Here is a 25941-nt window from a genome sequence, read left to right on the forward strand (position 1 = left end):
AAAAAAGTTGCGCATATATATATTTTTTTATTATTATTATTATTTTTTGGACTGTCCATAAATTTCTGGACGGCTGGCCACCCTGTAGATGGACCATATTCCGTCAATCATTTCTGCTGTAAATCTTCTGTGTTTCTATAAAAAATAAAAAATGAAAGTCACGTGACCAGAATACAAAGAGTACGTAACTCTAGGAACCGCCTTCTGAGACTGTTCAGGACAAACTCTGCAGTTAGGAAACTTATTAACTATAGTCCAATAGGTATCTGATGAACTGAGATGTCCCTTCAGTAGGGTAGAAAATGGAGTGGGTGGGGGGAGAGACTTTTTTTTAAACTGCTGATTCACTGGGTGATGACAGTGCACTGGTATAAACCATGAGGACTATCTAGGCATGTAGTAATCCAACGTCTCAGTGTTGTCCTAGGTACTGTGGACGGGCGGCAGAAGGCTGTTTTCCCCACCTCGAAGCATGTCCAAGGCTCTGGATGACTACTGCGGCTCTGTGTTCTGGGTAAGTTCTCCTCTTATTTCTACTTGTTACGATTGTTCTGTATAGACGAGCATTTTTATTTTCTAAGCACATGGGATCAATACATAAGAAAATATGTTGTCTGAATCATCTCTGCTTCATTTTACCCCAAATATGCAAACTACGGTGTAAAAAAAAATCTAAAAAATGTCATGGCTATACAAAGAGTACGTAACTCTAGGAGCCGCCTTATGAGACAAACTCTGCAGTTAGGAAAATGATTAACACAACTATAGTAATATCTGAAGGGAATTTGTAATATGTAATATGTACTTTTCACCGACGCATTTCATGGCACTGTATGCAATGTAAAATATATATAATTATACCTGTCCCTAATGGGGATCACAATCTAATTTTATCTAACTGTATCGGGGGCAAATTTATCTGAAGCCAGTCTATCGATTTTAGTATGTTTTTTTTTGGAGTGGGGGGAACAACATAGCAGTGCTTCCGTCCACTAAAACCATGAAGAATGCTATGGAGTTATGCTTCCATCCAGTAAAAACACTGAAGGGTCCCCACATTCAGAAGTAATGGCATGTCCTAGCACAATGCCATCATAGGAACATAGTTTATAAGGCTGAAAAAAGACATCTGTCCATCCAGTTGCAATAGGCCGTCAGGCGCACTACTTGGGGTTTTGCTTTTAAAGTACATATTTTGTCGTGACGCCAGTTGCAGTGAAGCAACAAGGGCACAAGGCCCCTTTTAGTGATGTTGTGGTACCCAGGGTAGGAATGCCAGAGTGGTGTAGGGTGGCCTTATGTCCCTTAATGGTGTTGCACTCGTCACGGTGCTTCTACCTGGATACACTGGAACCCCAGGCGTGGCCCTCCGGAATCGCAAAAAGGGGTAGTAGTGGTGGCATATGAAGAATAAATTGAGTCCAGACCTTGTGATGAGGTTAACAACAGCTTTACTTGAATATACTTTCTTCCAACATGATTTACAGGCTTTGTCTTGGTTTCCAGCAGGCAGTAGCATTAACCGTGGCAGGCAAACAAACTCAACTCTACTACATTAGTCGCTCTCTGGCTCTGCTGTGCTAACAGGCTCGCTGTAGAACTTGGCTTTCTCTTTATGCTGTCCTTGACTTTCTTTGTAGTCTGGTCTGTCTCTAATTTTTTCCAGGGACCTTTCTCCTTCTGGCTTCTGAGGCTTCAGGCTTTGGCCTCTGTGTCCAGCAGAGCTGAAGGTGCTCTAGCTGGCTTAGGCAAGGCTCATCCAGGAGGGACGGCTCCTGCTTCCTTCCCCAAGCAGGGGTAAGCTAGACTCTCCTCTAACTAAACTCCTCCCTCTTTTGGAGAGGGCTAGAATGGAAAGAAGGGTTCCATTCTAAGCGAAATTGCGCTGCTATTGTTGCTGCCATCTGCTGGTGAACCAGGTATATTACATGAACATTAACAGTTGCATGGAAATAGATATGCACATTTTGCAAGACCTGGAAATTAATGCAGGAGATGACATCAGGTTAACCATAGGAGACAGTAGCAAGGCGCAAAAGTGGTAATGCCACTCTGGGACGTTACACAGTACAGTTGATCCAGAGGAAAGCAAAAAACCCCTGTGAGGTAGAAGCCAATTTTCCTCACTTTAGGGAGAAGAAATTCCTTCCCGACTCCAATCGGGCATCAGAATAACTCCCTGGATGAACGTCCCCTCTCTAGTAGCTATAGCCTGTAATATTATTACACTCCAGAAATACATCCAGGCCCCTCTTGAACTCTTTTAGTGAACTCACCATCACCACCTCCTCAGGCAGAGCGTTCCATAGTCTCACTGCTCTTACCGTAAAGAATCCTCTTCTAAGTTTTGTGTAGTAGATGGCTTTATGAGATAGGGAAACACCTTAAAACCATGAAGTAACACAGCCCAAAAGAGTAGCTATAGGGGTGTAGAAGTCATATATGGGTCCTAATGCCTGTGAGGACATAAAGAACCTTCTGCCCTATGAGAAGACACCAGGATTTTAAGTGGCACATGATTTTGCAATGGGATCCAGGAGCTATAGTATTAAGGAGGATCTGTCATTAGGAAATTCACTGATAAACCAGGCACAATCTGGTCATTTATGATTCGATATACGCCACTCCTTTACACCAATGAACGTGATTCCCTGGCATAGGAAGCCGCGGCCTCTTCAAACAGCTGATCGGCAGAGGTTCCTGGAGTTTGACCCCACCGTTCAGATACTGATGGTATATCCTGAGCAGAGTCCACCTGTATTCTACAACAATATCAGGTTCTCTCAGGTTTCAGGTTCCCTCTACAGTACGGTACAATGTTCTTAGAACTTCCAGTTTTTAAATGACACCCCTAAGAGGTAGAAAATGAAGTATCTCATAGCATTTTAGAGTAGAGTATATTCTTGTGGCTATAGACCTGTGATGGCTAACCTCCAGCTTTGGTAAAACCACAACTCCCAAGATGCACACTTGCTTGGCTGTTCTCAGAACTCCATGGAAATGAATGGAGCATGCTGGGAGTCGTAGTTTCACCACAGCTGTAGTGACTGATGTTAGACATCACTGCTATGGATATAGACAGTAGATTGGTATCAGCCAAACAACCCTTCCGCTGATCTGTATTACTTCTCTCTGTTGCGTTAGCATGGGACCACATTGGCTCACCAAACACGTGTTGTTTGCATAGAAAAGGACACACATGGAAGAACTATTCCCCTTGGGCAGCATCCTCTTTAAACAGGATCATTCCCTGGCCACCATGCAAAACAAATTATTAGGAATAGTTTGAAGAACATAACAAATATCAAGGTGATGAGTTAACCTCCAAATTCTTCAGATCTCAATCTGATTGTGGATCCATGGGATTGTGCTGGAAAAACAAGTGGAATCCACGGAGGTCCCACATCGCATTGTACAGAAACTAAAGGATCTGCTGCTAGATAGGGACAGGACACCTTCAGAGGTCTGATGTGGTCTATGCCTGAAAGGGTCAATGCTCTGTTGTCAGCACAAGTAGAGTTGCCACCTGACCAACTTAATTAGTATTTGTGGCAGGAGGCCAATGTTAGTAATTTAGTTTTCCCGGCACATTGAAGCACCAGTAATTCCCTGCTCTGCTCTCTAGCTGACACCATATGTGGAGTCGCTATATGGGTTAGGAGTCCCTGCTCTGCTGTTTGACCCCATATATTGAGTCAGCACTATGATAATGAGGTGGGAGTATCCCCAAGTACTGTCAGGGCTTGAGGATACACCTATTATTTAACTTTCATTCTATCTCTTGAATTGTCACAGCCAGGTCTTGGACAATATTATATATTTTTTTGCTAACTACAAAAAATTTACTGGCACAAAATAAGTTACAATTAGGAATGAGCGAATTGACGAGCGCTCAGTACAGTATTAGAATGTATTGGCTCAGATGAGCCGAAATTATTACTTCGTGAAGTCTTACGAGACTTCGGGTAATAATAGAACTCTGGTTCGGTTCCAAGGTACCACTTGCCGGAAGTCGGGCCCCCACCAACCTAATATTCATGGCCTATCCTGAGTTTAGGTCATGGATATATTCAACTCCCCTGAAACCCCTTTGGGTCTTGTAGGTTTAGGCTGATACTGGCTTGGCTGAGAGTATCGCCTAATTGTTGCAAGAAATTTTAATTGTTACATGTATTGAATTTATGTAATCGGAATAGACCCTAATTATGTAAGTTTGTATCAAGGATGGTTCATATAATATTTGTATATAATGAACTTAAAACCTATCTTCATTCTAGAGGCTGGGTCTGTATTTAAATTAGAGCCTGACCTGCAGTCTGAACTTATTTTGGAGTCGGAGCCTAGGGTCTTTATTCATGTTGGGGGTCTGATCTGGAGTCTGAATTTATTTTGGAGTTTTGCTCTGTGGTTTGAATCTATTTTTGGGCCTAGGGTTGTTTTGAGGCTTAGTCTGGGGCCTGTATTTAAAGTAGGGTCTGATCTTGAGTCTGGATTTATCTTTGTCTGAGCTTAGGGACTGATGGGGGGGGGGGGGGGGGGGGTCTGATCCTGGGGTCCTTATTCTTGCTGGGTGTCTGAATTGATTAGAGTCTGATTCTAGGCTGTTTATTTTTTATTTTTCTTTACAGTACTTGTGATTGAAACGCATTAGTTTTGGGGGTGTCCTGTATCGATGGATGATAGGATGTAAAAAATATTGTACACTGGACGTCACTTTAGGATCTACCTGATGCCACTGTTCATAGGAAAGCAAATATGATTACCACTACGTAGATAAAGGTTTACAAGTCATCCCTGGTCTACAAAGTCTGGAGTCCTGACTCTTCTTCTCTTCACAGAATTCTTCTCTGCTGGAGAGACCTGATCCGGATTTGCCGATATGTTTTCAGCAGACAGTTCTGGTTTGGATCCCTCTGATCTTCTTTTGGCTTTGTGCACCTTGGCAGCTGCTCAACTTGTGTCAATCAGACAAAGTGAAATCCCCTATTACTAAGCTGTATCTGACCAAGCAGGTAAGTCACCCAGACATTAAAATCCTGACAAAAGAGCACTTGGGCCTGTCGACCTGATCATAAAATGGTTGTTCTTGTTCAGGATTACAAAAAAAGGTTTGCTTGCTTCTTTTTTTTTTCTTCTTCTTTTTCCTAAAAACAGTGCCACATCTGTCCATAGGCTGTGTCTGGTATTGCAACTCCTCTGTATTCAAGTGAATGCATTGAACTGCTATACCAGACACAACCTGTATACAGATGTGGCGCTGTTTCTTAAAGAAAAAATTAAAAAAAAATTAAACCTTTTTTTCTAATCCTGGACAACCGTAAAATTTTTACTTAGGCCTCGTGTCACACGACTAGGGATTTCCCGAACTCAGGTTCAGTTCCAAGTGGTACCTTGGAACCGAACCAGAGTTCGGGAAATGTTTTTTTTTACAGTATAAATCAATATTGGAAGTTTTTACATGAAGTCTCGCGAGACTTCGTTAAGTAATAACTTCAGCTCATCGGAGCCAATACATTCTAATACTGTATGGAGCGCTCGCTCCCTACAGTATTGAAGCAAAGTTTTATGCAAATTGACTTTGGATGTTTCATCCGAAGTCTATTTGCTCATCCCTACTACATGACCATATATGCTTTAGTATGTTTTGCGATCCATGCAAACCAGCCATGTGCATGCCGCCATTTTCTGTATCCCTTCTGCAGAAATGTCCTATTCTTGTCTGCAAAATGGACAAGTATAGGACATGTTCTATTTAATTTTGCAGGATTGAGGCACGGACATATGGATACAGACAGCCTTACTGCTACCCTGCAGGTGCACTGTTTAGGTGCTAAAAATGTTGTCGGGGACATAAAGTTGCAATCTGAAAGCTCAGTATAATAGAAAAACATGGCTGCTTTGTATTAGACACAGCGCCATTCCTGTGCATGGGTTGTGCCTGGTATTGCAGCTTCACAGCTTCATACTAGAGAATGGGATTGAGCTGCAATACCAGACACAACCTGTGTACAGGTGTGGCACTATTTTTGATCTAATCCTGTAGCTGTATCGGCTACGGCACCTTTAGGCCATCAGTAAACGCAGATAAGACAAGCACGAATTTCTGTGCGGATTTTTGTGCTTTTGTGCAGCATATCCGCACCAAAATCTGAAATGTGTTTTTTTTGTGTGTATTGGTATTGGTGTGGATTAGATGCGGTTTTGCCGCAGATCTCACCCTTCCATTGGTGAGGGTGAACGCCACAACTAAAACTGCAAACCTAATTGACTTGCTGCAGATTTTGAAATCCGGACAGCAGGCCAATTACCGCACAGAAAAAACCTGCAAAGTCTATATGAGATTTGTTTTCTGCACAGGAATTTTCACAACCAAAATGCATGTATTCCGCGACGTGTGCAGGTGACCTTAGTGACCTTTTTAAAATAGGATGTTAGTGAGCTGTATTTTGTACGTCCTGTTCTTATCCGTACAGCAGGTCAGTGCCGGGGTCACCTTCTTTGAAATATTAATGTTCTTTGGTTGGATCAATAACAATCGTGTGACGCTGCAAATCCTTGTGGTGCATGCCAGGACTCATCCAGAGTCATAAGAGATGTGGTGTAATATATAGGATGATGGAAGGTATAATATAGGTGTACACACACACACACACACACACACAGAGATACAAAAAGTTGTGTTTCCCTTGTCAAATGTCGTGTTCTTTTGATTTGAAAAGGGTCAAAGGGTTTGTCCGAGATTAGCCCAGAAGCAGCACCACTCCTGTCCACAGGTTGTGTCTGGTATTGAAGGTCGTCCCCATTTATGTGAATACAGTGTGAACCTGTCCCTTTAGGCCTCATGCACAAGGCCGTTGTTTGGGTCCGCATCCGAGCCGCCGTTTTGGCGGCTCGGATGCGGACCCATTCACTACAATGGGGCCGCAAAAGATGCGGACAGCACTCCGTGTGCTGTCCGCATCCGTTGCTCCGTTCTGTGGCCCCGCTAAAAAAATATAACATGTCCTATTCTAGTCCGCGCTTTGCGGACAAGAATAGGCATTTATATTGACGGCCGCCCGTTCCGTTCCGCAAAGGCACACGGGCGGCTTCCGTTTTTTACGGTCGTGTGCATGAGGCCTTAGGTTTACGTTTTCTCTTTTACAGATCCTGACGTTATTACTTTTATGCACTTCGATTGCTGGAATCGGAATCACAATATCAGAACATGTGGACGGACAGTCAAGCGCCAACTCTGCCAAAATACTTCCTACCGTCCTCTATGTAAATCCGGCCATCCATGCTGTAACATGGGTAAGAACTGTTTGGATGATCTGTCCTGAATGTTATATAAAATACTAGTACAATAATTTCCCATATCATCACCATGACGGCCACAAGGATTGACCCATGACCTCTGTGGGGGCAGGAAACAGAGAAGAGGTTAAATTGCCCCCTCCCACCACCACACCTCAGTGTTCCTGTCCCCACTGTGGCCAGGGTCAGAGAAGAGTCTCCCTGCGGTCGGCAGGGAGATGAAGATAGGAAATCGTCTCCTTTTTTATTTTTCTTCGTCTCCAGGAGGGTCCGAGGACGGTCTCCTGGTTACCTGAAGCTAATCGGAGCTCCCCCAGTCCGCCGGCGGCCGCGTGCTTATGCTGGGCTGGGGGATATCGGGAGGATTCGCTCCGGCTGGTCTGGAGCCTGCTCCCGGGCCGCAATCTCCTCCTCCTCCTCCCCTGTGGGTCGGGCTGGTGCGGCCGGCGTGTGCGCACGCCGACGTCAGTGTCGTCACTTCCAGGTTCGGTCATGTGACGCAACCCGGAAGTAAAGCGCAGGAGGACTGAGCAGTTTGAATAAAAGGCGGGGCGGCCATAGGAACGCTGATCTGAGGTCTGTGAGTACTGCAATTGCACTTTGCTTCAGAATATGTCAGGTCCTGAGATACAAACTGTTATGGAGCTTGATGCTCCCTCTCTGCCTCCTGTAAGTATCCCTCTGGGGGTCCGCTTTTCTTATAGCACTGTAATTTTACTAGGCCTATTTCTGATGCCTCTATTCCATATCTATTTCAGGCTAAAGAGGCGCAAAAAAAGTTTAAAAAACCTCCTCGCTGCATCTCTTGTGCTAAAAGACTGCCTGATGGATATGGAAAGAAGCTTTGTAAAGCTTGTATTTCTGATGTGATCCAGCAGGAACAATCGTCCCTTATGGAGAATATCAGATCTGTGGTTCAGGAAGAAATCAGGGCCGCTAGAGTTGCTCCGTCTGATCCCCAGGATGAGCCCTCTCGCAAGCGTCCGCGTTCTAGGATCATTACCTCTGGATCCGAGGATGCCGACGATAAAGCCTCCACTTCCATGCAGTGGGAGGATGATCTCTCTCTCTCTCTCTCTCTGAAGGAGAAATATACGAAAATAATAGGAAATTTTATTTTTCCTCAGAAGAGATGAGTGACTTATTAAAGGCAGTCAGAACAACAATGGGGATTGAAGAAACCCCTAGGTCCTTATCCATTCAGGACGAAATGTTCAGGGGACTCAAGGTGAAAAAATCCAAGGTCTTCCCCATAAACGAACACATTAGACAAATGATTCTGGAGGAATGGTCGGAACCAGAAAAACGATTGTGGATTTCCAAAGAATTTAAAAATCGACTATTGTTCGACCCCTCTCAGTCTAAGTTGTTCGACGAGACCCCTAAAATAGATGTGCAGGTGGCAAAGGTTAACAAAAAAACTGCCCTGCCGTTTGAGGATGCCGCCCAATTAAAAGACGCTATGGAGCGGAAGGCAGATGCCCTTTTAAGGAAAGCTTGGGAGGCCTCCATGTTTAACATCAAGACCAACATCGCAGCAACGTCTGTTGCCAGGTCTATGTACTTATGGTTAGGAGAGCTTGAGAACCACCTAAGCAGTAAGACCTCCAGGGAAGAAATCTTGCAGTCCATCCTGCTACTTAAATCAGCTACGGGGTTCCTGGCAGATGCATCGGCTGAATCTATTAGATTCTGTGCTAAGGAGGCAGGGCTTTCCAATGCGGCTCGTCGGGCTTTGTGGATGAAAACTTGGTCGGGCGATAGAATTTCTAAACAAAAGTTAATATCTATCCCCTTTTCAGGAGAATATGTATTCGGGCAGGTCCTAGACGAGATTCTTGAGAAAGCGGCCGACAAGAAAAAGGGATTCCCTGAGGAAAGGTCCTTTAGAAAGAACCAGTCCTTTCGGTCTTACGGTGGACAAAACAAGACTGTTAGAGGGAAGGGCAAGTCAGGCCGCTGGTCTTATCCCAAAGGGGGTAGAGGAAGAGGCTTCCTTCTCAAGCCCCAATCCAAATTCGAGGACAAACAATGACGCCATTGTAGGGGGGAGACTGAAGGATTTCCTGGGTCCATGGTCTCTAACATCAAGAAATCCTTGGGCCTTGGATATCATTCGGCAAGGTTACAGGATCGAGTTCACCTCTCTCCCCCCTCCAAGATTCGTCGTCACAAAGATGCCTACCAGATTCTCCAACCTAAATATTTTCCAAGGAGTCCAGGACTTGGTGAAGAAGGGTGCAGTAATCCCAGTTCCCGCGTCTCAAAGAGGTCGAGGGTACTATTCAACCCTATTCTTAGTAAGGAAAAAGGAAGGAGACTTCCGGACCATCATAAACTTGAAACAACTGAACAAGTTTATTCTTTACAGGAAGTTCAAGATGGAGTCTCTCAGATCCATAGTACCGTTGATAAAGCTAGGGGCATTTATGTGCTCGGTCGACCTAAAGGACGCCTATTTGCATGTCCCCATTCACCCAGATCACCAGAGGTTTCTAAGATTTGCTATCCTAGATCCTTCCAATCGGATTCGTCATTTCCAATTTATAGCACTACCCTTCGGGATTTCAGCCGCTCCAAGGCTTTTCACCAAATTAGTGATAGAGATGATAGCCCCACTCAGACAGGAGGGGTTAAATATAGTGCCATATCTGGACGACTTTCTAATTATAGCAGACTCAAAAGAACTCCTGCTATCGGACTTGGAAATATTTCTGTCCCGCCTGTCTCAATTAGGATGGATAGTGAACGAATCCAAGTCAATGTTGGTTCCATCCGAGAAGGTGAGGTTCCTGGGAGTTACTCTAGACTCCGTAACTCAGTCAACCAACCTTCCTTCCACAGAGCAAGATCCAGTCCCTGATAAACAAGGTGAGGCACTTCCAACGCCGGAAAGGATGTTCAGTGAGGGAAGCAATGAGCCTACTCTGCCTCCTAACCTCCTGTATACCTTCTGTCGAGTGGGCACAGGCTCACTGTCGAGTGATACAGAACTGGCTATTGTCCCACTGGAACAAGAAGAAGGGCTCTCTGGACTCCAAGCTTCCAATTCCAGGATCAGTAAAGAGATCTCTCTCATGGTGGATGAAGGAGAAGAATCTTTCCCAGGGAGTCCCATGGATCAAATCGCCTTCAATTACCATCTTCACGGATGCCAGCCAATCCGGTTGGGGAGCGAAAATCGACAGAGCCTATTTCCAGGGAACGTGGAAGCATCTGATATCTGCTCAATCCTCAAATTTCAGGGAGCTGTATGCGGTAAGAGAAGCTCTACTCTCCGCCAGACAGTTGATAAGAAATCAGCATGTGAAAGTCCTATCGGACAATGTGACCGTAGTCTCCTACTTGAAACATCAGGGAGGTACTTGATCAAGGAGACTCCAGAGTATCTCAGAGGAAATTTTCTCCTTTGCAGAGAAAGAACTAAAATCCATCTCAGCAATGCACCTGAAGGGATCCCAGAATCTAGAAACAGACTTTTTGAGCAGACAAGTGGTAGATCATACAGAGTGGGCACTGAATCCGGAGGTCTTCAATATGCTAACCCAGAGATGGGGGCTTCCTACAATAGACCTGTTCGCATCAAGGAGAAATACGAAAGTACAAACATTCTGCTCCCTAAATGCAGGAGATCATCCCTGGAGAATAGATGCCTTCTCCCTAAAATGGTGCTGGGATCTAGGGTACGCATTCCCTCCATTGCCTCTCATCCCGAGGGTCATTCAGAAGATTCAGGAGGGGAGAACCACAGTAATATTGATCGCCCCGTTCTGGCCGAAGAGAAGTTGGTTCGCTCCTCTCTTGAAACTAGCAATAGACGAACCAGTGAGACTCCCACTCAGAGGGGACATCCTATACCAGGGTCCTTTGCTACATCCTCATCCGGAGTTCCTGAAGCTCACGGCTTGGATCCTGAGGTCTCCCTCTTAAAGTCTCAGGGCCTGTCAGACAAAGTTATAGCCACCCTGAGATGTTCCAGAAAAAAAGTAACTTCCGCGATATACCTGAAGATCTGGAAAAGGTTCTGTTCATGGTCGGGTGAAGAGAATCCAAATTCTGTAGGGCCTAATATACAGAAAATTCTGGAATTTCTACAGAAAGGTCTGGACATGGGCCTCTCTCCATCCACCTTAAAAGTTCAAATTTCGGCATTAAGCGCCTTCTTTGACGCCGACCTGGCAGACCATAGATGGGTCAAACGATTCATAAGAGCTGCCCGTAGACTTAGACCCACGCTAAGATCCCGCAGCCCAACCTGGGACTTAAATTTAGTTCTCAACAACCTTATGTGTTCCCCATTTGAGCCATTAGAGAGTTGTTCAATTAAATTGCTTTCATTCAAAACTGCTTTCCTTATAGCAATTACCTCTGCCAAGAGACTAGGAGAGATTCAAGCTCTCTCTATTAGGGAACCATACCTTACCATCACTGAGGATAAGATTGTGCTTAAACTAGACCCAGGTTTCCTGCCAAAGGTAGCCTCAGACCGCAACAGAGGCCAAGAGATCCTCCTTCCATCCTTTTTCAACAATCCCAAGGATCAGGAGGAAGAGAAATTTCATTTCCTTGATGTTAGGCGTACAGTCCTTAGATACTTAGAAGCCACTAGGGACTTCAGGAAGTCTGACAGCCTGCTTGTCCAATTTGCTGGAAAGAATAAGGGATCCAGGGTCTCAAAATCCTCCATTGCAAGATGGATTAAAGACACTATTACCCTATGTTATAAGAATCAGAATCTGGATCCTCCTTCCAATATTAGAGCTCACTCTACCAGAGCTGTCTCCACTACTTTTGCTGAAAGATCAGGGGCCTCCTGGATGATATATGCAGGGCCGCCTCCTGGTCTAGTATTCACACATTTGTGAAACATTACCGTTTGGATTTATCTGGAACCTCTGGCCTCTCCTTTGGTCGGAAGGTTCTCAAAGTGGTTGCCCCCACCCATAAAAAATAATTTTATAACTCTCCTTGTGGCCGTCATGGTGATGATATGGGAAAACTGGAATTAGACTTACCGGTAATTCAGTTTCCATGAAATCACCATGACGGCCCATATATTCCCTCCCTTTCTTTTAAGTTCTTTTCACCGGTATTTTCTGGTATGATGTAATACTGGGAAATACTAAGACACTTCTGGCACTTGATATCTTTGGAACACTGAGGTGTGGTGGTGGGAGGGGGCAATTTAACCTCTTCTCTGTTTCCTGCCCCCACAGAGGTCATGGGTCAATCCTTGTGGCCGTCATGGTGATTTCATGTAAACTGAATTACCGGTAAGTCTAATTCCGTTTTTTTCACCTCTGGCTAAAAACATTAGCATGGAGTTTGTGTGTTTTTGCGGCACGGGCTATTGATTTTTCCCTCCCCTATGCTTTGCACTGCAGCTCTGCCTGTTTAGATTAGTTGCTGTCTGTAATCAAAAGGTCCCCAGGAGATTTGCACCAAACTCAATAACAAGTGTGCCTTGTGTGAATGTGACCTGATATACTCCTCATCTCTATTCAGAATAATTTATGTCTTATATTGGCACTCAAAACATGTAGTCTGATTGTACATCTTCCTGTGCACTTAGATCTTGGTATTAATAGTCCACCATGGCCGAAGGTACTGTGTCCGGACAGACACTGGAGCCCTCTTCATCTTCTGGACTCTTTCCGTCGTTTGTGGGATTTTTCCATTTCAGTCTCTTATCCGAGTTGGACTGAATGTAAGTAATAACGTTGTACCATATAAAACACTATATATTATAAAGCACCATTTATTATTAAACTCTATATAATATAAAACACCATCTAATGTAATATTATCATATAAAATACCATCTAATGTAAAACTATATATAAAAAAATAAAGAGCACCAGGTAATATAGAACAAGTTATCATATGAAACACTATGCAATGCCAAACTATATAATGTAAAAAGCTACAATATAAAAAAATATGTAATGTAAAACATTGCATAATATAAAAAACACCAACTATAGAACACTTGAGAATATAAAACACTATATATTATAACGTAATATAAAACAATAGCTAATATAAAACTCCCTGTAATGTAAAACCATGTATATTGTAAAACACCATAATATAAAACAATATATAATGTAAATATATAATATAAAACACGACATCATAAAATAATATAAAATGTTAGGTAATGTAAAACAAAATATAACATGCTATAATATGAAACACTTTATAATATAAGCACCATGTCATATAAAACACTATATAATAAAAACAAGATATAATATAATAAATACGTAATATTAGACGGCATATAATTTAAAACGCCATACAATGAAAAACATGTATTATAAAAAATGATGTAACAATATAAAGCATCATCTAATATAAACACTATGGGGGTCATTTATTAAGACAGGCATTTTACACTTAATAATCCCGATATCTGGTGAAGAGGCGCCTCTACATAACTTCGGCACATCCAGCACCAGTCTAAATTTAAGACGGCTTCCTTGCTGGCTTACATTTAGACCGTTTTCTAATTTGTTCACCCACGTCACGCCCACTTTTTTAGACTTGGCGTAAGTGGGGAAAAGTCGCACATTGCAGCGCAAATAACCTTTCTAATATAGGCGTATTTCAGGTTAATAAATGACCACCTATGTAATATAAAATGCTGCATTAAACCCTATTTCATGTAAAAAACTATCTAGAATACTATATAATGCTAATATATTTTATAGTAATGAAACTAAACCTCTCCAGGAGACCACGGCTTTCAGACACCACCCCTGATCACGATCATATTTTCTGTGACAGATTTTTTAATTCTCTAAGGCTGGTTTCACACGAGCGAGTTTAATGCATTGAACTTGAAGCATATGTCCACGAGAGCTCCCGTCCTGACCTACCTAGCACTGATAGGAATGCATAGCATTTTATTGATTTATGATCCTATGTAACCCTCACAGTTCTGGAATGTATTGTATAACACTGACTTAATGCTGTCGGTGTTATCTGGCTAAAAAATGCCACAGCAATAACCACTTGAAATAGGCTGGTTTTAGGGGACGAATTTTCTGCCTTAGTGGATCTCCCTCTACTTTCTATCTTTTGGATTGCAAAGGTTGAAAACTGCAGAAAAAAACCTACTGTACAGCAACTATTGACATGTTTTGGATGGTCATCTCAAAGACTCTACACAGCATCAAGGTGATTTATGATGCTATGTAACCCTTAGGCCCCTTGCAGACGAGCGTTCTTCCCGCAGCGAGTCCGCATCGCAGCACCCGGCCTGACCTCCCAGCACTGACGGGATTCACATAACATTATATTGATTTAAGATGCTATGTAACCCTTACAGTTCTGGAATGTATTGGATAACACTGGCAGTATTATTCCAGTGTTATCCGATACATTCCAGAACTGTAAGGGTTACATAGCCTCATAAATCAATATAATGCTACAGTGGATATAAAAAGTCTACACACCCCTGTTAAAATGTCATGTTTCTGTGCTGTAAAAAAATGAGACAAAGATAAATCATTTCAGAACTTTTTCCACCTTTTAATGTGACCTATAAACTGTACAACTCAATTGAAAGACAAACTGAAATCTTTTAGGTAGAGGGAAGAAAAAATATAAAAATAAAATAATATGGTTGCATAAGTGTGCACACCCTTAAACTAATACTTTGTTGAAGCACCTTTTGATTTTATTACAGCACTCAGTCCTTTTGGGTATGAGTCTATCAGCATGGCACATTTTGACTTGGCAAGATTTGCCCACTCTTCTTTGCAAAAACACTCCAGATCTGTCAGATTGCGAGAGCATCTCCTGGGCACAGCCCTCTTCAGATCACCCCACAGATTTTCAGTCGGATTTAGGTCTGGGCTCTGGCTGGGCTATTCCAAAACTTTAATCTTCTTCTGGTGAAGCCATTCCTTTGTTGATTTGGATGTATGCTTTAGGTCATTGTCATGCTGAAAGATGAAGTTCCTCTTCATGTTCAACTTTCTAGCAGAAGCCTGAAGGTTTTGTGCCAACATTGACTGGTATTTGGAACTGTTCATAATTCCCTCTAGCTTAACTAAGGCCCCAGTTCCAGCAGAAGAAAAACAGCCCCTTGGCATGATGCTGCCACCACCATGCTTCACTGTGGGGATGGGGTTCTTTTGGTGATGGGCAGTGGTGTTTTTGTGCCAAACATATCTTTTGGAATTATGGCCAAAAAGTTCCACCTTGGTTTCATCAGACCATAACACCTTTTCCCACATGCTTTTGGGAGACTTCAGATGTGTTTTTGCAAAAATGTAGCCTGACTTGGATGTTTTTCTTCATAAGAAAAGGCTTTCGTCTTGCCACTCTACCCCATAGCCCAGTCATAAGAAGAATACGGGAGAATGTTGTCACATGTACCACACAGCCAGTACTTGCCAGATATTCCTGCAGCTCCTTTAATGTTGCTGTAGGCCTCTTGGTCGCCTCCCAGACCAGTTTTCTTCTCGTCTTTTCATCAATTTTGGAGTGACGTCCAGTTCTTGGTAATCTCACTGTTGTGCCATATTTTCTCCACTTGATGATGACTGTCTTCACTGTGTTCCATGGTCTATCTAATGCCTTGGAAATTCTTTTGTTCCTTCTCCTGACTGATACCTTCTAACAATGAGATCCCTCTGATGCTTTGGAAGCTCTCTGTGGACCATGGCTTTTGCTGTGGGATGCGACTAAGAAAATTTCAGGAAAGACCAACTAGAGCAGCTGAACTTTATTTGGGGTTAATCAGAGGCACTTTAAATGATGGCAGGTGTATGCTGACTACTATTTAACAGGATTTTGAATGTGATTGCTTAATTCTGAACACAGCTACATCCCCAGTTATAAGAGGATGTGCACACTTATGCAACCACATTATTTTAGTTTAGTTTTGCTTTCTTCCCTCCACCTAAAAGATTTCAGTTTGTTTTTCAATTGAGTTGTACAGTTTATAGGTCACATTAATGGTGGAAAAAGTTCTGAAATAGATTCATCCTTGTCTCATTTTTTACATTTTAACAGGGGTGTGTAGACTTTTCATATCCACTATATGTGACCTCCGGCAGCGCTGGGAGGTCAGGCCGGGAGCTTCGTTGCGGACTCGCTGCGGAAGGAACGCTCGTCTGCAAGGGGCCTTACAGTTCTGGAATGTATTGTATAACACTGACTTAATGCTGTCGGTGTTATCTGACTGAAAACTGCCACAGCAATAACCATTTGAAATAGGCTGGTTTTAAGGGGTGGATTTTCTGCCATAGTGGATCTCCCTCTACTTTTAATCTTTGGATTGCAAAGGTTGAAAATTGCAGAAAAAAACCTACTGTACAGCAACTATTGACATGTTTTGGATGGTCATCTCAAAGACTCTACACAGCATCAAGGTGCACAAGATGGCTGCCACGATGAGTATTTGGATATGACCACAACATGTCCGTCTCCTATAAAACATTTTCATACGTCTCTTTTTTTTTTTATTAACAGGGAGATATTCCGGATCTTCCCCGGTTCTGTTTGTTTTTCATCTCGTTTGGTCTTCAGGTTCTTATTCTTTTCATCTCTTCCATCTCAGAAACCAGCGATCTCTCAAAAAAGGTAAGGAAAGCCATGATGATGATGGCTAACTCGGCCAGGATAATGTAACATCATTGCAATCAGTGGTCCCCCACAAACTTTCTTCAAATTTTCTCTAATGTATAAGCAGGGGTGCACCACCAATGAGTCCAGGTGAGGCAATCTCCTCAGGCAGCACCAAGTAGGGGCAAAGGGGGGGCAGCTGAAGGTCCATGGGCTGAAGAGAAGGGGTTAGGTTAAGAAATTGGCATTGGGGGAGGGGGGTGCTGTTTCAGTTTTCGCCTCAGGCAGCAGAAAGGCTAGGTGCACCCCTACGTATAAGGAGTTTAATAAAGAATCTTGTCATATTTGCCATGAAGAAAAACCAGGATCCTATAGGTTGACTTTTTACCTGTCAGATCCTATTGTTTCCCCAATGGGAAAGGAAGGTTTTAGCAGGAGATAATGGGGCAATTCCTCCAGTCTTTCCCAAACTAGTGATGAGCGGAATAGGCAATATTCAAATTCGCGATACTTCGCAAATGTTTTGCCAAATATTCACCATAAGTTCACAAATTCGTGATTGTGAAAATCAGTAATATAATATGCACATATTGCGCGCAATTTCAATACCTATAACATGTAATAAACAGATAATCACACACAGGCTATATGCCAAAAGCCAGGTATGTGCAAGCTAACAACCTATCCATGAGACAGGTATTCAGCATACCTTAAAATGGCAGCCTTGTGCACTATGAGACATTCAAAACCAGCTCTCATCTGACTGAGACGGATCAATTTTATACTGTTTTGTCATGTGAACTCATTTGCATAAACTTGAATATGACAAAACAGTATAGAAAGGTTGTTGAATATAATATTTGGACAATTAGAAAACTGAAAACTTTTATGCAACCCTCCTAAGCTGTGAGAGAAGAGTTAGCTGGCACTCCAATTTTTTTTTACATTTTTTGTCACCCTAATGATGATGATCTAGGTGCACTGGTCCCCCTGAGCCATCCAACACAAACCAAGCAACTTTGAGGCTTACTAGCTCTTAGTCAGATAAGAGATGGTCCTGGCAATATCATAGCCCATGAGGTTTATCCGAGGTGTGATTATTGTTAGTCTACTTTCACACTCGTGTTTTGGCTTTCTGTTTTGTGAGATTCGTTCAGAGCTCTCACAAGCGGTCCAAAATGGATCAGCTTGCATTCTGAATGGAAAAGGATCCGCTTAGAATGCATCAGTTCAGTCTCCATTCTGCTTTGGAGACTGACACCAAAACGCTGCGTACATCTGATGAAACTGAGCCAAACGGATCTGTCCTGGCACACAATGTAAGTCAATGGGGACTGATCAATTTTATCTGGCACAATAGAAAACGGATCTGTCCTCCATTGACTTTCAATGGTGTTCAAGACTGATCCGTCTTGGCTGTGTTAAAGATAATACAAACCGATCCGTTCTGAACGGATACAGACGGTTGTATTATCTGAACAGATCCGTCCATGATGGATCCGCACAAAACGCGAGTGGGAAAGTAGCCTTAGTTGTCTCATAGTGCACAAGGCTGCCATTGTAAGGTATGCGGACTGTATCTGTCTCATGGATAGGTTGTTGGCTTGCACATGCCTGGCTTTTGGCATACAGCCTTTGTGTGATTGTCTGTTTTATATGTTGTGTATTGTTTGTTATATGTAATGATTTATATTTAAAAAAAATTAAATAACATAGCATCTTTAAAAAAATAATTTGATAAAAAAATACTTTTAATAAGAATTTATCAATGATAGGTAAACTAGTAACTATAAAAAAAAATGTATGTATGATAGATAGATAACATAATAAGGATAAAGAGAAGCTACTGGTATATACAATAATTAAAAAAAATATTATGTTTATAAAAATATAGCACTAATATTCTAGATTTTCACGTATTCGCCATAAAAATTCGCTTAACACCATTCCAAACATGACCAGCAGTGAGACTTGAAAATAAGGCAGCTATTACTTGGTGTAAATGTTGTTGCATTTTATAGTTAATATAGTAAAGGGACAAGAATGTTAAGCATTTTTTAAATATACTTTAGAAAGATTTTTATTTGTACAAGGGGTTTAAGAATTTTCTTAGCAAAAGCTTAGAGCATTGCTAAGGGGAGTCTGTCTTCAGTATTCAAGGTTTTATTTAGTGCTGAAGAGGCCTGTGTGTAACAAGTCAGATAGGCAGGGTGATGGGCAGTGATAGTTAGGCCACATGTCCATAGTCAGGGACTGGGGAAATGAAAAGAGCCAGGAAGGAAGCCTCTGTATGTTAGACATAGGTGTCTTTAGGCTCATTAGGACTGAAGACTGAAGACAGACTCTCCTTAGCAACACTCTATTAGAGCTTTTCTAAGGAGACTTTTTACATCCTACAAAAAAGCATCTTTTCCCTAATAAAGTATATTACAAAAAATGCTTAACATCCCTGTCCCTACCCAGTATTAAAAATAAACTGAAATGACAGTTATACTTTAAGGGAGCTCTCTGGGCTTTTAATATTGATGACTTATCCTCAGGAAAGAGCAGGAAGAGAGACAGGAGAAAGTATGTGCACACTGCATGCGCCGTCTCCTCATACAGTTGATCTGCGGGGGTATCTTGAGGATAAGTCGTCAATACCAAAAGCCCGGAGAACCCCTTTAAGTTTAGAGCTCCCTTTTTTTTTCATGATTTGCTGGGAGAATATGGAGAAGCGCCACTAGTCAAATGTAGACAGTACAGCTGCAGGGGACATAACGTTCAGCAGTTACAGTACTTGTCATCAGCGCATGAACAGCGACAGAGCTCTGGCCACAGGACGTAATGTAAGTTTTGGGAAGTTTATGGACTAGAACAATAGGGCAGAATATTCATATTTTTGTAGATGTTTTTGGCTTATGCAATGGGCGGCCACCCCTAGGGCCCTCTATATATAAAACGCGTCCCAGGTGTAGGAATGCCGAGTGGTATATTGCGGCCTATAGTGTCTCTTTATGTGTGTCACGGTGCTCCTACCTTGATACGGCTGGACCCTAGGCTTTGACTCCGAAGCAATAAATAGAGGGAATAATTGAGGAATTTGAAAGAAAGATTGAGTCCAGACCTTGTATATAGTTAAACAGTAGATTTACTTGAATAAATGTTCATCAGATACAATCTTAAAGCTTTGTCTTGGTCCCAGCAGGCTTTAGCATTAAAACTGGCAGGCAAACTCGACTCTGCTACATCTGTTTCTCTCTGGCTCTGCTGTACTGACAGGCTGGCTGTATAACTTTGCTTTTTCTTGTAAGCTGCACTTCACTCTGTATGATCTGTCTCTAGAATAGGCCAGGGAACTTTCCTCCTGGTTCCTGAGGCTTCACGCTTTGGCCTCCATGGCCAGCAGAGCTTACGGCGCTCTGGCTGGCATGGGCATGTCCAGCAGAGATGTACCCTGCACACCTTTGCCTAGCAGGGGATAAGCTAGACTACCCTTCCTGCAGGAAGTGGGACAAGCCGACTTCTCTCCAGAGGCGGGTTAGAATGGAATGGTAAGCTCCATTCTACCTAATTACAGCTCTGCAATTTTTGCTGCCACCTGCTGGTCAACCAGGCATATTACAGGTGAACATAACAGTTGCTTAACAAAAGAGGAATGCACATTGGGGAGGACCTGGAATAAATACACAAGATGACATTAGGTTAGACCAATAAAGACCGTAGCAAGGTGCAGAAGTGGTAACACCATTCAGGGGTGTTACATTCCCCCTTACTTATAACCAAGCCGCCCTCGGCTTGTGCTTAGGGTGTGCTCTAAGGGTACCCTAGTAAGGTTAAAGTGCTGCATGAGACTATTTTTCATTACATACATACATAGACATAGCAACGGCTACCACTAGGTTCCTGCCCATATGAGTAGGGCGTCTATTCACAGTTTGCCCTCTCTGTAATAATCAGTGAACCAAAAAGACTGCACAAAGCGCTCAAATACTCCACATCGTGTCCACAGTCGTATGTGGAGCGTGGGGGTGTCATGTACTGTAATCCCTCCACATTGCTATGAGACGCCCTCAAATGGAAGGGTGGCTTCATCCTGTATTCCCTTCCAAGCAACAAGGTCTATCTAAAACTTTTTGCACGGTCACCTTGATGACTAAACAGGTAGCTTCAAAAATTTCTTTAAGGCGGTGCACAAGGCATTAGGACATACCAAACTAGGAGGAGGAGCCAGTTCTCTCCCATATCTCCATGAGGGCTACTCCCTCTAAACACACATTAACAGCGGGGTTACTCTTGACAATGTTAGACCTGCTTGTGACTTTACCACTTGGTCCTCCCTTTGTAGCAACAGCACATGATCCCAAAGACACAGGACATACTGGCTCATTCCCCTCCCAAGTCTGTAGAGAAAACAAGGTTAAGGGCATATGCAAATCATACAATATAACGCCTAGGCTTTCTGAACTAACACAAGGCGAAATAGGACCATTCAGTGTCCTCAGAGGCAGTCCTTATGAGCAAAGTTAACTGGCTAACAATATAAAGTCCAAAGTCCATTCAAAAAGTGCATAAGAGGTCACATTGTTGTACCCGTAACAGAGTCCATACAATGGGCTAAAGTGCTTAACCACCTCAGCCACCCTAGCTTAAACACCCTTAATGACCAGACCACTTTTTACAATTCTGCACTACACTACTTTCACGGTTTATTGCTCGGTCATGCAACTTAACACCCAAATGAATTTTACCTCCTTTTCTTCTCACTAATAGAGCTTTCATTTGGTGGTATTTCATTGCTGCTGACATTTTTACTTTTTTTGTTATTAATCGAAATTTACCAAAATTTTTGCAAAAAAATGACATTTTTCACTTTCAGTTGTAAAATTTTTGAAATAAAACTACATTTCTATATAAATTTTTCTATAAATTTATTGTTCTACAGTACAGACCAAAAGTTTGGACACACCTTCTCATTCAAAGAGTTTTCTTTATTTCCATGACTATGAAGGCATCAAAACTATGAATTAACACATGTGGAATTATATACATAACAAACTAGTGTGAAACAACTGAAAATATGTCATATTCTAGGTTCTGCAAAGTAGCCACCTTTTGCTTTGATTACTGCTTTGCACACTCTTGGCATTCTCTTGATGAGCTTCAAGAGGTAGTCCCCTGAAATGGTCTTCCAACAGTCTTGAAGGAGTTCCCAGAGATGCTTAGCACTTGTTGGCCCTTTTGCCTTCACTCTGCGGTCCAGCTCACCCCAAACCAACTCGATTGGGTTCAGGTCCGGTGACTGTGGAGGCCAGGTCATCTGGCGCAGCACCCCATCACTCTCCTTCATGGTCAAATAGCCCTTACTTTCAAAGTTTTCCCAATTTTTCGGCTGACTGACTGACCTTCATTTCTTAAAGTAAGGATGGCCACTCGTTTTTCTTTACTTAGCTGCTTTTTTCTTGCCATAATACAAATTCTAACAGTCTATTCAGTAGGACTATCAGCTGTGTATCCACCTGACTTCTCCTCAACGCAACTGATGGTCCCAACCCCATTTATAAGGCAAGAAATCCCACTTATTAAACCTGACAGGGCACACCTGTGAAGTGAAAACCATTTCAGGGGACTACCTCTTGAAGCTCATCAAGAGAATGCCAAGAGTGTGCAAAGCAGTAATCAAAGCAAAAGGTGGCTACTTTGAAGAACCTAGAATATGACATATTTTCAGTTGTTTCACATTCGTTTGCTATGTATATAATTCCACATGTGTTAATTCATAGTTTTGATGCCTTCAGTGTGAATCTACAATTTTCATAGTCATGAAAATAAAGAAAACTCTTTGAATGAGAAGGTGTGTCCAAACTTTTGGTCTGTACTGTACATGTCTTTGATAAAAAAAAAATAATAAGTGTATATTTATTGGTTTGGGTAAAAGTTATAGCGTTTACAAACTATGGTACAAAAATGTGAATTTCTGCTTTTTGAAGCAGCTCTGACTTTCTGAGCACCTGTCATGTTTCCTGAGGTTCTACAATGCCCAGACAGTAAAAACACCCCACAAATGACCCCATTTCGGAAAGTAGACACCCTAAGGTATTCGCTGATGGGCATATTGAGTTCATAGAACTTTTTATTTTTTGTCACAAGTTAGCGGAAAATTATGATTTTTTCTTTTTTTTCTTACAAAGTCTCATATTCCACTAACTTGTGACAAAAAATAAAAACTTCCATGAACTCACTATGCCCATCACGAAATACCTTGGGGTGTCTTCTTTCCAAAATGGGGTCACTTGTGGGGTATTTTTACTGCCCTGGCATTTTAGGGGACCTAATGCGTGAGAAGTAGTTTGAAATCAAAATGTGTAAAAAATGCCCTGTGAAATCCTAAAGGTGCTCTTTGGAATGTAGGCCCACCTAGGCTGCAAAAAAGTGTCACACATGTGGTATCACCGTACTCAGGAGAAGTTGGGCAATGTGTTTTGGGGTGTCTTTTTACATATACTGCTGGGTGAGAGAAATATCTCTCTAAAAGACAACTTTTCCTATTTTTTTTATACAAAGTTGTCATTTGACCGAGATATTTATCTCACCCAGCATGGGTATATGTAAAATGACACCCCAAAACACATTGCCCAACTTCTCCTGAGTACGGCGATACCACATGTGTGACACTTTTTTGCAGCCTAGATGCGCAAAGGGGCCCAAATTCCATTTTAGGAGGGCATTTTTAGACATTTGGATCCCAGAATTCTTCTCACGCTTTAGGGCCCCTAAAATGCCAGGGCAGTATAAATTCCCCACATGTGACCCCATTTTGGAAAGAAGACACCCCAAGGTATTCAATGAGGGGCATGGCGAGTTCATAGATTTTTTTTTTGGCACAAGTTAGCGGAAATTTTTTATTTATTTTTCTCACAAAGTCTCCCTTTCCGCTAACTTGGGACAAAAAGTTCAATCTTTCATGGACTCAATATGCCCCTCAGCGAATACCTTGGGGTGTCTTCCGAAATGGGGTCACATGTGGGGTATTTATACTGCCCTGGCATTTTAGGGGCCCTAAAGCGTGAGAAGAAGTCTGGAATATAAATCTCTAAAAAATTTTACGCATTTGGATTCCGTGAGGGGTATGGTGAGTTTATGTGAGATTTTATTTTTTGTCACAAGTTAGTGGAATATGAGACTTTGTAAGAAAAAACAAACAAAAACAAAAAATCAAAAAAATCAATTTCCGCTAACTTGTGCCAAAAAAATGTCTGAATGGAGCCTTACAGGGGGGTGATCAATGACAGGGGGGTGATTGTCCATATGGGGTGATCACCACCCTGTCATTGATCACCCCCCTGTAAGGCTCCATTCAGACGTCCGTATGTGTTTTGCGGATCCGCGGTGTCCGTGTTTTGCGGATCCACGGATCCGCAAAACACATACGGACGTCTGAATGGAGCCTTACAGGGCGGTGATCAATGACAGGGGGGTGATCACCCCATATAGACTCCCTGATCACCCCCCTGTCATTGATCACCCCCCTGTAAGTCTCCATTCAGAGGTCCGCATGTGTTATGAGGATCCACGGATCGGATCCGCAAAACACATACGGACGTCTGAATGGAGCCTTACAGGGGGGGTGATCAATGACAGGGGGGTGATCAAGGAGTCTATATGGGGTGATCACCCCCCTGTCTTTGATCACCCCCCTGTAAGGCTCCATTCAGACGCCCGTATGTGTTTTGCGGATCCGATCCGTGGATCCGTAAAACACATACAGACGTCTGAATGGAGCCTTACAGGGGGGTGATCAATGATAGGGGGGTGATCAGGGAGTCTATATGGGGTGATCAGGGGTTAATAAGGGGTTAATAAGTGACAGGGGGGGTTGTAGTGTGTAGTGTGTAGTGTGGTGCTTGGTGCTACTTATTACAGAGCTGCCTGTGTCCTCTGGTGGTCGATCCAAGCAAAAGGGACCACCAGAGGACCAGGTAGCAGGTATATTAGACGCTGTTATCAAAACAGCGTCTAATATACCTGTTAGGGGGTTAAAAAAAATCGCATCTACAGCCTGCCAGCGAACGATCGCCGCTGGCAGGCTGTAGATCCACTCGCTTACCTGCAGTTCCTGTGAACGCGCGCGCCTGTGTGCGCACGTTCATAGGAAATGTCGCGTCTCGCGAGATAGAAACATAGAAACATAGAATGTGTCGGCAGATAAGAACCATTTGGCCCATCTAGTCTGCCCAATATATCTGAATCCTATGAATAGTCCCTGGCCCTATCTTATATGAAGGATAGCCTTATGCCTATCCCATGCATGCTTAAACCCCTTCACTGTATTTGCAGCTACCACTTCTGCAGGAAAGCTATTCCATGCATCCACTACTCTCTCAGTAAAGTAATACTTCCTTATATTACTTTTAAACCTTTGCCCCTCTAATTTAAAACTGTGTCCTCTTGTGGTAGTTTTTCTTCTTTTAAATATGCTCTCCTCCTTTACCGAGTTGATTCCCTTTATGTATTTAAAAGTTTCTATCATATCCCCTCTGTCTCTTCTTTCTTCCAAGCTATACATATTACGGTCCTTTAACCTTTCCTGGTAAGTTTTATCCTGCAATCCATGTACTAGTTTAGTAGCTCTTCTCTGAACTCTCTCTAGAGTATCTATATCCTTCTGGAGATATGGCCTCCAGTACTGCGCACAATACTCCAAGTGAGGTCTCACCAGTGTTCTGTACAGCGGCATAAGCACTTCACTCTTTCTACTGCTTATACCTCTCCCTATACATCCAAGCATTCTGCTGGCATTTCGTGCTGCCCTATTACATTGTCTTCCCACCTTTAAGTCTTCTGAAATAATTACTCCTAAATCCCTTTCCTCAGATACTGAGGTCAGGACTGTGTCAAATATTCTATATTCTGCCCTTGGGTTTTTACGCCCCAGGTGCATTATCTTGCACTTATCCACATTAAATTTCAGTTGCCAGAGTTCTGACCATTCTTCTAGTTTTCCTAAATCCTTTTCCATTTGGCGTTTCCCTCCAGGAACATCAACCCTGTTACATATCTTTGTGTCATCAGCAAAAAGACAAACCT

The 25941-nt window shown here is 42.6% G+C and overlaps 1 protein-coding gene across 1 annotated transcript in view; it reads left to right on the forward strand.

The window, feature by feature from the left end:
* Positions 1-270: 270 nt before the first annotated feature.
* The window catches only part of LOC121003103 (canalicular multispecific organic anion transporter 1-like), a 150110-nt gene continuing 124439 nt past the window's right edge, over positions 271-25941 (forward strand). The window contains exons 1-5 of the mRNA XM_040434681.1: positions 271-514; positions 4839-5012; positions 7147-7293; positions 12869-13003; positions 16783-16893. Of these exons, the coding sequence (XP_040290615.1) occupies positions 473-514; positions 4839-5012; positions 7147-7293; positions 12869-13003; positions 16783-16893 (609 nt within the window). The 5' untranslated portion in view covers positions 271-472. The remainder of the gene's footprint in view (positions 515-4838; positions 5013-7146; positions 7294-12868; positions 13004-16782; positions 16894-25941) is intronic.

The sequence above is a fragment of the Bufo bufo genome, chromosome 6 (genome assembly GCF_905171765.1).
Source record: "Bufo bufo chromosome 6, aBufBuf1.1, whole genome shotgun sequence".
In the NCBI taxonomy this organism is placed as follows: domain Eukaryota; kingdom Metazoa; phylum Chordata; class Amphibia; order Anura; family Bufonidae; genus Bufo; species Bufo bufo.